At 41.6% G+C, this 16,464-nt stretch overlaps 1 protein-coding gene across 3 annotated transcripts; it reads right to left on the bottom strand.

The window, feature by feature from the left end:
* Positions 1-1,576: 1,576 nt before the first annotated feature.
* LOC147622232 (protein SUPPRESSOR OF FRI 4-like) lies at positions 1,577-16,464 on the bottom strand. Of its 3 annotated transcripts, none has more exons than XR_015269674.1 (7): positions 16,117-16,462; positions 12,633-12,733; positions 12,411-12,531; positions 11,675-12,129; positions 3,006-3,169; positions 2,565-2,913; positions 1,577-2,483 (listed from the first exon to the last, which is right to left on the bottom strand). XR_015269674.1 is itself a non-coding variant. In XM_086823338.1 (7 exons), exons 1-7 carry the CDS (start codon positions 16,308-16,310, stop codon positions 1,974-1,976), a joined length of 1,170 nt encoding a protein of 389 aa, XP_086679464.1. In that variant the 5' UTR covers positions 16,311-16,462; the 3' UTR covers positions 1,577-1,973. The 3 variants fall into 3 exon arrangements, 2 of the variants coding, with proteins under 2 accessions (XP_086679464.1, XP_086679465.1); XM_086823338.1 differs by having other exon boundaries at positions 1,577-2,054; positions 2,860-2,913; XM_086823339.1 differs by lacking the exons at positions 1,577-2,483; positions 2,565-2,913; positions 3,006-3,169 and adding an exon at positions 3,721-10,570 and having other exon boundaries at positions 16,117-16,464.

The raw sequence follows: 16,464 nt of genomic DNA, 5'->3' as shown, positions 1-16,464 counted from the left end.
CCATTGAAAAGCATCCCTTCAGTGCCCACCATATGGACCATCATTTCAGTGAATTATAAAATCACGTTGGTCAAACCACTTTTTTCCTTTGTAAAAATCCATTCTCTTCTGTATGAGGTAATTTTCATTTGTGAAAACATCAATACTACTTTGATTAACCTCTCTCCCCCTCGTTAAATCATGAAAGACAGGCACCATGAAATCACGAAGTCTGATACCCAAGTAATCATGAAAGATACACAGATTGCATTGGTATGGATGAATGCATTTTAAGGAGACAAAGGAAGAATGCATGGGAGGTAAATTCTTTGTGCTCTTGTGGCTTGTTCAAAGCAAGAACTTAGTCTAAGGCTTGTTCATGGCAGAGAGAAAGATACTATCATCTTCAAAAGACAATGGATCTATGAATGAGAGAAAGAAAGAAAGAAAGTTCTTTTAAACGCCTTCAAAAGGCCCAATGGGTCTATGAGACCAAAAAGTGATACAATAGTGTCAATGTAATCCCGAGATGATACAAAAGAAAAGACCTGTGGTTATGTCATCCACGGATGGTGTGGCGTCCTCTCGTGGTCAGAACAACTTAGTCACAATCACCGAGAGAGAGAGAGAGAGAGAGAGACTAAGCGTAAATACCACAGAACAGGACATATTAGAGGATGCCACGGCCCCACACAACAGTGGGCTCCTGGTAGTATGTAGAAGCAGAGATGCTGCCATTGCATACTGCCATCATTGAAAGACACAGGTTTCTGGATGTGCACATACACGCGTGTGTGCAGGCTCCAAGAACAGTGGGCTCTTAGTAGTAGGTAGAAACAGAGATGCGACACCAGTGTGTAGGTGTGTGTGTGAGAGAGAGAGAGAGAGAGAGAGAGAGCCTGGAAAGCACACAACAGGACACATAAGAGCACCTGACCCAGATTAGTCAGCCTCCATGTGAAGACAATTCAACTCACCTTTTTAGTAACACTAGCTTCCCCATCCTCTGTTCATCCCTGTTTTGCTTTGTACTCTCTGAGTCTGGCCTTCCAGAGCTTTTGCTCTAACCTGTTACAACTTGAAGAGATGTTTGGATGTGTGACATGCACAAGCATGGCGGCAGGTGCATGTGAAAAGTAAGCTGTGAGCGTGTCTTTTTTTTGGGGGGTAGAGGGGGGATAGTTGGGTGGGTGGGTGGTTTGGATGGTTAATGATGGTCTCAAAAGACTTTGAAAGGGACCTGGACAGTGGTGAGCTGCAGTGTTTGCTGCCCACAGACAGACCCCCAGTGTGGCTCTTGCATGATATGTAGGAGAGCCAACACTATCTCAATTCTTGTTTTTTCACCTCATTCTGAAGTCCACTTTCCTTCATACTTATTCTCTAGTGGGGAATTGTAAAATGCTATTTCAAAATGCAGCCATGGCAAGTCAGCAAAAGCACCCAAAAAAAAAAAAAAACTTTCAGTAACTTATTTTCGCTGAGGCATGGAGACGCCACAACACATCAAAAATGTGGCAATGTGGCCTTCAGGTTTAAGGAGAGGATCTAGATTTGAATTACTTCTGGGCCCTTTACCCTTATTACTTGAGAGATAATGCATCCAGAAGTTATGCAAGATATGATTCAGAAATGTTGAAAATCATTTGAAGCAGTATTGTAACTTGGACGTGTATATCCACAGCAGTAGAGATCATGCATCAGTGGATGCTTGGTGTGATCAATGCACAACCAGCACAAAACCATAAGACATCCTCAATGACAATAATACGTTTCCAGAAACATTCAAACACAAAGCACCTTGGCAGAAGTTACAATAATCAAATAAGCTTCTGTTGCATCCTTGAGCTGAAAGTCACCACCTGCATCCCCAGTCCTCACTTATGAAGAATCATCCAGTCTTGAGTTACAAGGATATCACCTTTCCAATCTTCACTAGTGAAGAGATTACTACTCTCCAGTCTGCACTTGTGAAAAAATGGGTCAAAGAAAACCTACACTACACCAAATGACATGCGACTAGCCAGCCTGCTTTCCAATATCCTTTTGTCAATTGCTGCATCAACAGAGTTCATCTGGACCAGAAAAAGCTCGTCAGTGATAGAAGCAAACATATCAAAAACACAGACCACCAGTGATGTGGTCATAAAAGAAGCCAAAGAAGCCAACTTCGGAAACTCAATGAGATTCCTGACCTGTATCAAGAGCCACTCCCAGTGCAATTACATAAGCAAGGTTAGCACGAAACACTGGAGTACGCAGGCCTCCCAACTAGCTTCACTTGGTGAGCCAAAGAAGGAATTAAAAAGACCTCCAATAGCTGGAAGATTATAAGGAGTAATCCCACACACTTAGGCAGCACAAACATATGAGGCTACAGACTCCAGACTCCGCCACTGAGTGTAACCCTACTGGAGCCATTCACTAAGCTAGCAATATCAATTCACTTACTAGCATCGCAATGGTTGTTTCTCTTATCTACAAGAAACCCATTAATTTCCCTTCTCTGAGCTTTCTGCTTGACACAGCCTACTGCATTCAACCTACAGAGAAGGTCCATCGCAATGGTTGTTTATCTTATCTACTGGAGCCATTCACTAAGCTAGCAATATCAATTCACTTACTAGCATCGCAATGGTTGTTTATCTTATCTACAAGAAACCCATTAATTTCCCTTCTCTGAGCTTTCTGCTTGACACAGCCTACTGCATTCAACCTACAGAGAAGGTCCCTCTAGCCCAAGGTCTTCACGCCCTTTTAAACCTGATTTGATTCTAAAGTATGGTATATCACGAAAAGGAGTATTTTTACGAGCTTGTAGAACTTGAATCTGCCTCTGGCCCCAATAGAACTAGCCTAACTACTGGACTAGAGCCTTACCTGGAATGCTTCATCGTGAACCTGATACCGTGGAAGTGAAAGCCTGCGTTCCTCCTGAAATTGCAACAAAGAAAGTCAAACTCGTCTGGTCTAACAAGGATATCATACATTTAAAAACAGTGATCAGGCTGCAAAATGGCTCTCACCATAGACATGGCTTCATCATCCCAAACCAGGTAAACTTCATTTGCTGTTGTCTGTCCAGGTGCCCTGTTTGAGATAACAGGAGGTGGGCCAATGCACGGTGCTCCAGTGTTTGGTGCTGCAGCGTACATATGTTGTCCAGAGAAAGCAGGTGCAGCGGCAACACCTATTTCCTCACACAAAGCAGATAAGATAAAGGATTCCAACTTCAAGCTTAGAAGCCCCTTCTGAAAAAAAAAACAGCTTTAACAACATATTCTAGAATACATGTCAAGAAAGAGTAAATGCAGACTTCTATATCAATGTTTTTCAAGCAAAATCTCAAACCTCTTTGCTTCAGGGATAAAATCAAAGGATTAACACCATACAAATAACTAGGAAGCACAATCTTACAAACATGCAGCCACAGCTGCTGATGGTGGGTTGGAACACCACTAACTAGCTTCATGCCCTTTCACCTTTATTAAGGTTCTAAGTGCACCAAAGATGCATAAGTAGGTACACGCTGATGGTGGGTTGGAACACCATACACTAGCTTCATGCATGCCCTTCCACCTTTATTAAGGTTCTAAGCCTATGAGTCCACCAAAGATACAAAAGTAGGCACATGTATATGTGAAACCTTGAGTATCCCGCATTTGGGTAGGCAGAAATGTTGAACCGTTACAGTTTGTGCACCATTGTGGATACTCCTGGCTATCCTCTGCTAAAGCCCATTGGTGACTTCAGATATTATAATCTTGTTTATTTTTGTGTGCTCTTCCTGATACAAGCTCTTCTATGAAGGAACTTAAATTATCGCCTATACTGGGCAGGCTGCAGGAAACAGTCTAAATCAACTCTAGAAGGCAACAATTTGTATGGCAAGGGAAGTAGGAAAGGCTTACAACTCCAATAAGGCACATAACTACAGGCACAACCAGTTGATGTCAGCAAGGTTCCATGATGCCCCGTACTTATTTCTTTGAAGCTGATGTACCTACTACCTTATTTGAGAGCTCACAGCTAGGCCATTAGTTGCATTTTTGAAATGAATGAGGATACGTTGTAAATGCAACTTTTTATCTCAAAAAGAAACTGGTGCTTTGTCTTGCCCAATGCCCTATGTTTTCTTGAATCTACTTCTGCGTTCTCGATTCTTTTGGTCGTTTGTCCTGCTAAAAACAAACAAGATAGCTACTCTTGCTTTGGAGCTTGCACAACAAAATGTGTTGAGACCTGCATCATATAATAATTTTGCTCGATAGTACTACCCAAATATTTTCAAAATTGTGTATGCTCTTCTTGCAGCATAATCTACCCCTGAAGGTTGAAGAAAAAGATCTACTGAAAAATTAGATCATACAAAACCTTGCTATCACTCCGGCCTTTGTCCCCTTACCAAAAATGGACAACACTCACCCGATCACTCATATATTCCTGAATGGTATGATAAGGGAGAATGCCCTGCTTGGTTAAAACAGTGGAGTTGGAAGTTTTTGCTTATTTTCCCAAATCTGCAACTGCTCTGGACAATCTTGGAGAAACAACTACTGCCTTCTTCAGGCCTCACTGCATAAAAATTGTCAAATATTGCCCGGACTGTCATTTCAACCCATGCTTGCACTTGTGCAAAACAATCTATTAGATAAATAGGATTTATCTAATACACACCTGGGCTGTTCCTCCCACACCACCATGAGTGGAGATCAAATAATACATGAAAATGGTTCTGCCTGGTCCAGATGCGCAGAGCAACTCTCAAACCATAAATCACCTCTGTGATGGACAAGGCACCAAAATTATAGAAGGAAAGTTTGGACACTTCTTCCCAACATTGTTTCAATCTCTACTTTGCACGCAGTCACCAGCTTTTTACACAATCTCTCTCTAGTGTTGATAGCTAGATTGGGCTTCACTTTAACCTTTCTTCTTTATGCTGATGTCGTGGCTCTCATGACTCGATCTGTAAAGGAAGCCCAAATGGCTGACCAAAACAGTTTTGCAAGCAAAGCGAGCTTCTTATGATCAACATGCAGAAGACAAAACATATGCTGGTAAAAACCTTCAAAGGGCCTCTTTCCTTCATTGCCTCCGAAATCCACTCATAAGTCGCTGTCACTATATACCTCTAACTGACAGACTACAGACTATGGGTAAAAGTTACCAAAAGTTTTGTGATGTTATCAAACAAAGCACATTTGACCGTTCCAGTGCTTACGAATCCAGAAACCAGAATATCAGCCAAAAAGACAAAGACATGATTGTCAATGAGCAGTTTGGACACACATCATCATATTGTTGAAAAGAATGCTTACGCATTAGACAGACCAAGAGGTATAACTCTGAACTCATATAACACCCATTCTAACCATTTTCAAAGTAAATTTGATGATATCCACACTTCGATTGTTTTGAGAAAGAACTTTACTGTGTCATAGAGCACAAAGATGTACAAAGTGGAAAACTTACTCTCTGCAGCCAACTTGTTGATGAGCAAAATAATATACACGCAATTTGCATAACAATCTTTCTTAACAAAGAGAATTGGTGCAGCAAAGGAAGAATCAACAAGAGTAAATGAACCCAATCTATTACTTATCCAATTCCTGTTCCTGACATCTAGCACAACTTGCGCCAGAAATTAATGTTTTGGCTTTGGGCAATCTCAAACAATCCTTGATCCCAAAGGATATCTGCAAACTAAGCGCTCAAAGCATCTTTCTGAGTCTCCTCATTGTCTTCCTCTAGTTTGTTGAGAGCATACATCATTTGGAGTGGGGACCCTTCTTGGCTAATCATCTATTATGAATGGCTATACCACATTGGTGGACTGAACCATATTCTCTGATGAACCATTCACACTTGTAAACATACGTAACACTTTCTCCTGGTCACATGCATGGACTTGGTTCCAGTGTAGATGAATTCGCCTAGAACAATATAAACAAGAGGTCGATCCTTCTAAAGGTCATCACGTAGAGCATCGTTGCGTAAGAATGTTGAACAACAGCAATGATGACTTGAGTCAAAGAGATGCATCACACTGATGAGAATGTTGTTTGTGCACCTCAATCCGGTGCCACATGGACATATATCTTACTTGCAGCCACCTTAAGGTAAATTTAGAGGTAAAATTGGGACCATTTGGGGCAGCTTGATACCCCAATAGACACCCCCAGGCATAGTTGCAATCACATAGCCCACCAATCATACTTGTGATATCATGCGTGCTTCACTCTAATGCCTTTGAATCCATTTTCTCTGAACATGTTTTAGACAATCACAAATCCACATCCGAGTTAAAACACTGGTTTTTTGGGTAGTGGAAGATTGATCAGTCACTTGTAGCAAGCTGCAGCCAGACATGCAATAGACAAAGGCCAGGATTGACCAATAGGCGTGACCATGTGATTTGTTGATGTGATGGTCTAACATAAACATTGAAGGCAAAGAGAATACTTCAATGCTTTCTACTTCATAATTCTTCATTGTGTTGGTAAACCCTATTAAACATATTTCTTTTAGATGCTTCAAAAACCAAATATTCATGCACATTACATATGTGAGTATGATACGCATTCTTTTCAGACGTCTACAAACGTTTGGATAAGCAATTAATCATACGAGTATGATTGCAACTATGCCCTCAAGTGAAGACATGCACCCATGGTTGGGACATATTCGGGAGTAAAATAAACATGTTTGGTGACCTTATAGATGATATTTTACGACTTGAAAAGGGCTAGCCAACCAGCATACGACTTGCAATCAAAATCCCTGTTAGAAGGAGGTATAGGGTCATTCTTCATTCATTCAAGCATGAGAAAGGCAAGCCCATACATGGATCAGCAATAAGCACTCCCGACACGGCAAGTTTCAGCCCTGTACAGCTTTGGAGCAGCAAGTAGAAGCAAGTTGCATTGTTGGCATTAATGCACACTAGTCAAGAATTCCGAATCTAGCGTAAGCTCAAAATTTACAACATTATATATCTTCGTTTTGGTAATATACACTAGGAGCAGGTTAGGTAAAGAGTCTTCTTCTCTCTACTTCTCTGTGATCATGTCGAAGCAAGTATAGTTAGTGTTCTGCATTGTAGCATTGGCGTACACTAGTCAAGAATCCCAAATCTAGTGTCAGATTTGAATTTACACCATTGTATACATTCATTTGGTAATATACAGCAAAAGTAGGCTAGGTAAGAGTCTCTCCCTTCTTCTCTCTACTTCTCTATCATCATTGCCCACGTGATTTTTGGCGCTAATCTCTATCTTAGCATTAATCATCATTAGTTACACTTCTTCATCAAAGTCCAAGCTAGTTGCTTGACTTCAACTAGCTTTTCAATCATGACATCGAGTGGCTACTCAGTTGGCGCAACCCATCAAATGTATGAAGCTTTGGAACCATTTGCAATAACAACTAAGCTTACATAGGAAGCCTCGAGTGAAGGGGCTTGGTTTTGCCTCCTATAGCTAAACTTTGTTGAAATGTTATTAAATTGACTCACCTTCTTGTTGATCCAACCGTCATAATTGGTTGTAGATGGCCTACTTGTTTTTCCACTTCGCAACTGGTACTATAGTGGCAGATGGCGTTTTTCCACTCTTTTCACAAAGCACCCTACATATTTAGTGCACCACCCTTCTACTATGTGTTGCCTCATACTATTGCCACCAGGGTGCAGCATTGAACATATTACAGGTATATAATATCTTGGTCTTGTTATAAAACTATTTGGTCCGTGCATGCAATTTAGCCATTTCTAAAATGGCTTGAGGAAGGTTGGTGCAGTATCGGAGCCAGATTTGGTGTCGCCTCGTATGGTAGCCTGGCGTGAGTCAGGTATCCACTTCTCACCACAATCATGCACAAAGCTAGCTGAATAGGGATACCTAGCCCACTCCTACATCCAAGGAGCTGCTTGCAGGATACACCTATAATAGTAGCATCTTCATGTTGTAGCACCGCTATTTCCAACATGATATGAGATTAAGAAAAAAATTAAATTGAAGAAGGTGAAGAAGGGGACTGTAAAGAGAGTAGCAATGTAAGGAAGCAAGTCCTTGAACAGGCTTCCATGTTGCAGTTGCTTTTTGCTTTGATTGCAATCACGTGACCACATTTAATATGGCACAGACTGCTTGAGACTAAACCTAGTCCATCCTTAAATAGATGCATATTCGTTGGTCAACCAACATCAGGTTGGTGCAACACACATCCCTGTAAATGTACTTCTAACCAACAGCCAGCTCGCTCTCCACTATGGGAAGCCTAGTTCTGGCTCATCTAGGTGGTTTCTTGGGTGTCTAATCTCTTTCAATCCAGCCCCTATCCATGTCCACACAGCAGTCACCTACGTGATACACATAACATCCCCTCCTGCTTCACTTGGAGCACAAGGAAACATGAATCACCTTTGCTCCACCTTCACCTAGGTCATACACTCCCCTTTGCTGCACTTTCCTGTCAGAACTTGGAGTGATCAGTAATGATGGCACAAAGCATAACATGCTTATCATCACATGGTCAATATAACCTAGGGCTACAACTCAAAACAAATTGCCTATCACAACTACAAAACTAGGGTACTTGACTGACCATATAGCTCCGTCTAGGCTCAGCACTTTTGCTTCAAAAACAACCCTTCCAAAGAAGGGAACCATTGGCATGGTGTTTGTGAAGTCCTTCCCAAAATCTGCCTTACACATAGCTGAGGTTAGTCCTAAACCAAATCATGAGAATCAAGATAGCAGGCTAGCTCACCTCCCAACCGTGACCAGCATCCACCCATCTCCCCCGAGCCAAGGCTAGGGCTTCGGGCACAGCCCCATAGGCCCGTGTCTAACTCCAATGTCCCATACCATTAGAAGCCTGCCCATAGGCCTTCATCGACAAGCCAACCTACGTACTCGCGATGTGCATGGCATTAGCATGTCTGCTCTCGTGGTCTAAGCAAAGCATCCACACAACTATATCTCATAGTAATCCAAGCTCTCACTTATATAGTGATAACTACGCCATAAATAGTTAACTTGCTATAAAAAGGCCATTAAGCTTGTTTTATCAATCCAAGAACCCTAGCCAAGTATCTGCCTGCTAATCCCTAATCCTAGGGCCCCCTAGCCTCACTGGATTAGATCCTTAATCCCTAGATTAGTGACCAGGTACATAATAGTATCCATCTCAAAACCAGCTCTCTTCTTCACTAGAATGTAGTTGGCAATTGGGTTGGGGTAACTCTGAGACAATGGGTGTGCCACCAACTCTAGGCTTTATTGGGCTTCGGTGTCATCCAAACTGTGAACAACTCCTGGTGCCTGAAGCTCTTCCTCTCCTAAGATAGCATCCTCTGGAACTTCCTCCATTCAAGAAGCTCTTCCAAAAAGGGGATAACGCCCTCCTATAAGTTCTAACCCTTCTAACCCCCAGTTGGACTCATGTGCCTTTGTCAACTCGGTCTGCCTTGGCCAACAACATTTCTTGGGTCAGTGAATCTTTGCCAACTCACTGTTCACAACCCCTTTCTAACCTAGGCATCCAACCCGTTCCTTGTGTTTTGCATATCCATAGCAAACGGATTTGATACACAATGATCTGTTTGTAAAGTCTAAAAGCCTCCATGCTGGCCATAAAGAAAAATGTAGATGTGCCTTGTCAGAAAAAACACAAATCTGTTGGCTAGCTACCCACATCTAGACTCTAAGACCTACTACATTGACCCATGCAAAGACTTTTGCTGAATGTACAAACCAACACCATTGGATGCGTGCAAAAACACTAACACAAACTTAGTGCATGAAGCCTCAGAAATTAGAATGCACCCTACACAAGGACTTGCTATAGGCTGAGCTAGCACTCTGATACAAATGTTACATGAGTTCTGTGGAAGGATACTAATCATGCCCTAATAAACGCTGATTATAAGGCTGAGAAGGCAAAAAGCACAATCTGAATACAAATAAAGAAGAGAAATCCACCTAATCTTCTAGGTATATTCCTGCAAAGAATAAATACACAAGTAGTGCGGAAGTATGCTGAATATGCAGTAATTAATTGAACAATGATTAGAGACATAATCCTGCAAAATACGCATCTACTAGAGAAGTGTTCACCTAATCTACTGTATATTGCAAAAGATGACCATATACAATGATTGCATAGCTCAAAACTCAGATCTGGACTCCTTCCATGCTAGCATCAAGCTACAATACATGAACAGAAGGCAATACATAAACAAAAAAGGTGTTACTGCTGTCCCCAGACTTGTGTGACTGAGAAGTGCACATGGGGCTGCTACTCCTTGATTCTGGATTCTGGCTCTGCAATTCTGCAATAAATGCCTGCGACTGACCATGGCCCATCGTTGAATAGGTGCATATCTGCTGGTCGGCCAGTCTAGGGTTGGTGGACAGCACACATCCCTGTAAAGGTACTTTCAACTAGCCGCCAACTGGCTCCACACTTGGACACCTGGCCTTGGTTCTTCTCAGTAGCTTCCTAAGCACCTGATCAATTCCAATCCTGGCCCTAAACTTGCCCCTAAGCCTACTGACACGGAGATCCATGACCATGTCGCACACACCTATTTGATGCACATGACAAAGCAATGCTTAACAGATTCTTAAGAAAATTAGGACAAGCCAAACAATTATTCATGCAAAATTTTCTACTACTAATGCTTTTCCAATTACATGCATCCCTATTGATACTTCTAGGAGAAAAGGAGACACGGATGCACAAACCTCAAACTTGAAAATTATTGACTGAGCATGGCATAGGTAGGCATGTTGATGTTGCTATGCATGCCTAGCTTGTGTGGGCTGCTGTGCATGTCCCTCTTTGCAGCCAACACAACCTACTCACACACGTGCCTGCTGTCCCAATCATGGCTGTTATGACCCGTCCTTCTTGCATGCATGCATGTTAAGGTCACCTAGCACTGACTCTCAACTGCCTGTCAATCGAGGTTAGTGCTAGACTTGACTAACTTGGAGCACAAATTATGTACATCCGGTGGAACTCTTGAACAATGCAGAAATATGCTGCTTAGGGGAAATCATAATAACTAGCATATCCTGCCTACTTTGAGAATGCATCAGAATCACATGCTGATGATCTACAAGGATTAGCCAGGTCTTAAAAGATTGCTCCACAACTGGAATCGAAAAACCCCAGGCATCCAGTTCTCCTAGCAATACTCAGAAGCAAAGATCCTTGGCAAAACAGCCATATTTTTGTACTGTCCTCTTTATAGATTCTCAAAAACCCTCACTTAAGAGTTACAGCTACGTAACCCATGAAAAGACGGGTATGTCTTGGTCGGTATTGATTAAATCCATTTGCAAATTACTCTCAAATTAGCAAATATGTACAAAACGCTATTCAAAGAAGGCATCATGACAAAATCCAAAAATGTAATGTGTACAGTTGAAGACACTACTGTAAGCTATTTCTTTATACAGTAAGCTCTCTCTTTTCTTTTGTAATACAAAAAATCTCACAGCTTGAATGCTTGTGTACTTTGGTTTTGCAAAATCCTACTTGCCACCTTGATGCATTATATGATCTCTGGTTGTCAGGCTGTTCACAAGGAATTATGAAACAAGTGACAACAAATACGACTTTCTCTTTCCTTGAGCATGACAGCAAACAAGTGAAAAATCCATTAACGACAAGTTTGCCATACCTGCAATTGCTTGAGGATTTGATGACGATGAGGAGAGACCCTGTGTCAACGCAGATCCTTCCCCTGGTCCAGTCTCACTAGGAGCCCTCATATTCCAGGAGGTGCTAGGCTGCAACGCATTCCCAACAAAGGGTGAATGAACACCTGGGGGTGCACCAGGAGGTCCAGTCGAAGGAAATGCATGTTGAGGGGGAGGAATGGGTGCAGAGACTTGGGGTACAGCAGAACGTATTGGAAAAAGTGGCTGTGGTGGAGGTTGAGGAAAAGCTGGCATAGCTGAAGGCATATTGGCACCTTGAATTGGAAAGAGAGGCTGTGGCATTGGCACAGGTGCCCTTTCAGGAGTGACAATAGCTGGTCTTGGAAGCGCATAGCCTGCAGGCCAGGCTTGTGATGCAGGTGGCTGCGGGGGCCATACTGGAGGGCGAGGTACACCTGACTGAGGGGGCCCATACCTGCATTCCGTCACATCACACAACATTACAATTAGTTGAAGAATTATAAGCGAATTTCACAGAACTGAAAAACATTCTTCAGACTGCTAACTCCAGACTGCATGCATGATAACCATGCTCATATTTGTGCCTAGGAGTAAGGAGAAGGTTAATGAGTCCTGCCTAATACAGAAATATGCACTGAAAAGAAAGCCAGGTTAACTGCTGGCATTAGCAAGAAGCCCCCCACATTGACCAATAAAATCTTCGAACATGAAACGGACGGAATGTAGGAAACTTACATAGGGACCACTGCTGGATACATTGGCTGGGGAGGCCCAACTGAAGAGCCCATCAGCGCCCCAACACTGACACTAAAGGAAGGAATCTCAACCTTTGCGGCTTTGGCAGGCTTCTCATCATCTGCAAAACATCCAAGTATTAACAAAGCTATTGTTCTTCAACATTCCACAAAAAATATGTGACGAGTCTTTGCAAGGAAATCCTCATCATCCAACCTCTACCTTGATCTCCCTCATGGGCAGCTAGAACTTCTGGAGGAATGCCTTCCATACCAAAGATTTCCAACTCTGTAGACTCTCTTTCAGGTTTGGCATTAGGGACCCTGGAAATTATTTGAAAGAAGTTAATGATCTGTAAGAACACTGATGAGCAGAAATTGAGACTATCAAGCATCAAAATATACTAACTAGCAGCCTTTGTGTGCAATCCTTCTAATGTCATAATGTCATGATCATGGACAGACAACTTGCAAGGCAGTTTGTTTCCTTTTCTTCTCCCCAACTGACCAACTTTCACCCTAGCCTTAGCTCATCAAATAACTGTTACCTTAAAACCTAACCCTAGGTCTTCCATAGAATCTAGGTGGCACTCTTACCCTACATTATTAAATAAAACCTCAAGGTCACCTTTCATGTAAAATTTGGCTTGCAATAGGTCATGAAAATAGAACTTTGATTTCATAAAAGCTTTAAACTAGGTCATCACTAATCAACCTAACCTCCAGATTATTCTAACCCTAAATCAACAATATACCCTTGAAGTCAACTGTTACATGTCATGTATCAAAGGGATTCTCCTAGGGACCAGTGCGTAATTGGGAGTCTAAAGGGTTAAGGTGGCCAATGTGAAAAGGAAAGCTTAAAGAACACTTAAAGGCATTCATTGAATAATTATTATAAAAGACCAAAAAGGTAATTTAAGCCTTAGAGCAATGATTGGAAACATGGAAGTGCTGGGCAAAGGGGTGTGTGGCCTAGCATGGGAAGAAGCCTTAATTTGCAGTAACACCAACCAAGGCTTCTTGGAAAGTGTCATGAAAGGAATGAAGGCTACAATATGGTGAGGTGAAAAAGGCCCTGCTGAATTTAGGGTTATCCCTAATTGTGTTAATTAATTGTTAATCATGCTATAATTAGTGTTTGGGATCAGTAAACGTAATCAAAATCTTTGCTGATGTTACAAAAATGAACCAAAAAGGGAAGTTCAATGTGGTAGCCAACCCCCTTAGAAAACTCCCAACAATGGTAAATAGATTGGTTTTTACTCAATTTAATAATAAGTTCTTATGAGTCTATTGAGGGTAGATGTGAGTATGATGCTGTCTACTCTTCGGATTTGGAAAGCCATTAAAATGAGGGAGCCTCGTAGGAGAAGCATCGAAGAAGGATGTCAATCCTACTAGCTTGCATTGAAGATGAATGCTAATAAAGAAGCTTTTCACAAAGGAAATGAGGTCGCATCAAGGATTGGTGCAAATAAGGAGACACCACAAGAAGGTGCCGAGGAAGAACTCAATGGAAGAAGTACACCACTAAGAATGGGTATCTCCTCTTCAAGCTAGAGTATGCATACCAAGGGATCATGACCTCAGGTACCAACTTCTTTATGAGTGTCGTGATAATCTTAGCGCTGGACACTCTCGAATACAGAAGACTTGTGCTCTCTTGAAGAGAGCAAATTTTCTCGTCAGGCATAAACAAGAACGTCCAAGATTATGAGAGCCACAAATGTTGAGTGACGATGACAAAATGTCATAAGATATTCTTAGCTTAATCCATTGGAGATCCCAAGTAGCAAACTGAAGAGTAACTCCATGGATTTAATTATAGAACCTAAGATGCAAATGGGTCGTTGTTGATCGATTGACAACAATGGCTAATTTCATTTCAACCAAAAAAGATGTAAAGACTCCTCAGATAGCTCGACTATTCGTGAAGAGTCTATTTAGACTTTATGCGCTACTAGCCAGTATTGTTAGTGACTGGTCACTGCTATAGTAAATTTGACAGTCACTATAGAGGGGCTATCGTTCAAAGGTTGGACTCAAAGCTACAAATGAGCACGATTGAACATTCACATATAAAAGGACAAACCAAGAGGATCAATCATATCATTGAGGATATGCTTCATACATGTGCCTATGTTAATAGAAAGGCACAATAATTTAAAAGAGAAAATACAAATTTTAAAGTTTGACTATAAGAATGCAAAAGATTCAGCAAGAATCTTTAGTCCATTTATGATGATCTATGGATTTTAGCTTAGAGCTCCAATAGCAATTGGATTAGACAATGAAAAGGTACAATGTCTCAAAGACTTTCCTAAAGACATGAATCAAATGGTCAAACTAGCTCAAGATGGCATTAAAAAAACTCAAGATAGAGCAAAGTTATGTGAATCTACACCAAAGAAAGGTAAGAGTATACTGAAGATGGTAAAGTCTTTTTAAAAGTAATTGAAACTTCTGAAACCTTTCAAACAAGCAAATACCACGATACTGAGAAAGATAGATCAAGTTGCTAATGAAATAAAACTACTAGAAGGATGTAAAGTACATCCACTGTTTCAAGTAGGTGCAACTACTCACGGATCAATTCGAAGAAATAGCCAAATCTTTTAATACGGATCAATTCGAAGAAATGGCTGAAGTCTTCAACATGGGCCTAAAAAAAATCTTCATGTGAGGACAACATACTAAGTACTTAGAATGTCTAGTTAAGTGGAAGGATAGGCCAAAAGAAAGCTTGACTTGGGAGAAAATAAGCAATTTAATGAACAGATCCCCTAATATTGTTTCTAAGGTCGTAAACACTTCTCACAAGAAGGAAATGTTACATGTCCTGTATTGATAGGGAAGGGTGCATACGTGGGAGTCTAGAGAGGTTAACCTAGCCTATGTGAAGTGGAAAGACTTAGAGAACGCCTAAGGCATTAGGTGAACATGATAATGAAAGGCCCAAAAAGAGGATTAAGCCTTGCAATTATTGACCACATGGCAAGTGTTGGGCAAGGAGGTGTGTGAGGCCTTGCATATCAAGAAGCCTTAATTTGAGGAAATACCAATTGAGGCTTCTTGTGCAAGAAAAGAGGGATACACTATGGTGGGGTGGAAGAGCTCGAATAAGTCCCTCTGCTGAGTTAAAAATTAATTTAATCTTCCTATTGCTGTAGCTAGGGTTTGAAATCAGCAGACCTGATCAAGACCTTTCCTTATGTTGGGTAAACAACATACCCTAGCCCCTCTTAATAAGAGACCTACCTCCTCCCATAAATGATTACAGGTAAATTTTACAAAGTTTTCAAGCCTTAAAGGGCTTCCAAAGAATGCAATGTCGTGAAAGGGTACATAAAATTAATTCTTTTGGTTTACACCAGCTACACACATAGCTCACCACCAGAGGAACCTAACCCTACGTTATCAATTATAATTTCCAGACATATAGTTCATCAAACACAGATCTTACCCTAAAAACAAACTGGGTATTCCTAGCCCCTCTCTATATCTCCTACTAATTGACGTTTTCTTGTAAGTTTTAAGTTTTGAGGCGTCCCTGGGTCTGCAATGTGCTCCAAAGAATGCCCCACAGTAACAGCGTGCATCGTATACTGTACAGGCCATAAAATCCAAGAATAATCGAAGAAAGCAGCAAGCAAATGCATAAGATGACGGGTAAACAAGAACTCAGAGGTCAGAAAAAGTCTTACTTGGTGATGGTCTGCTTGTGCACTTGCAGGACATGGATGACCAGGCCACCTGCGGTGGAGAGCTTCTTGTGGCAGACATGGCACTTGAAGTGCTTGGCTTTTTGGTGCTGGATGAGGATCTTCTCATCATCAAACTCCCTCTCGCAGTAGAAACACCACACTTTGGGGGGGGCCTTCTTCTTCTTCTTTCCCATCTCTCTCTGTCTCTCTTCAACTTCTGCTCTAGAAACACGATGCCCTAGCCCTCCTTGACACCGTGGCACCGTATGAGAGATGAAACCCTAGCTCGCCATAGCCATCCTTCGCGCGCTAGGGTTTCCTTGCAAGCTCAGAGTTTTCAAAACAATA

The sequence above is a fragment of the Cibotium barometz genome, chromosome 29 (assembly GCF_041138505.1).
Source record: "Cibotium barometz isolate CiBa-2024 chromosome 29, ASM4113850v1, whole genome shotgun sequence".
NCBI lineage: Eukaryota > Viridiplantae > Streptophyta > Polypodiopsida > Cyatheales > Cibotiaceae > Cibotium > Cibotium barometz.
This window is presented reverse-complemented; position numbering and strand designations above follow the sequence as displayed.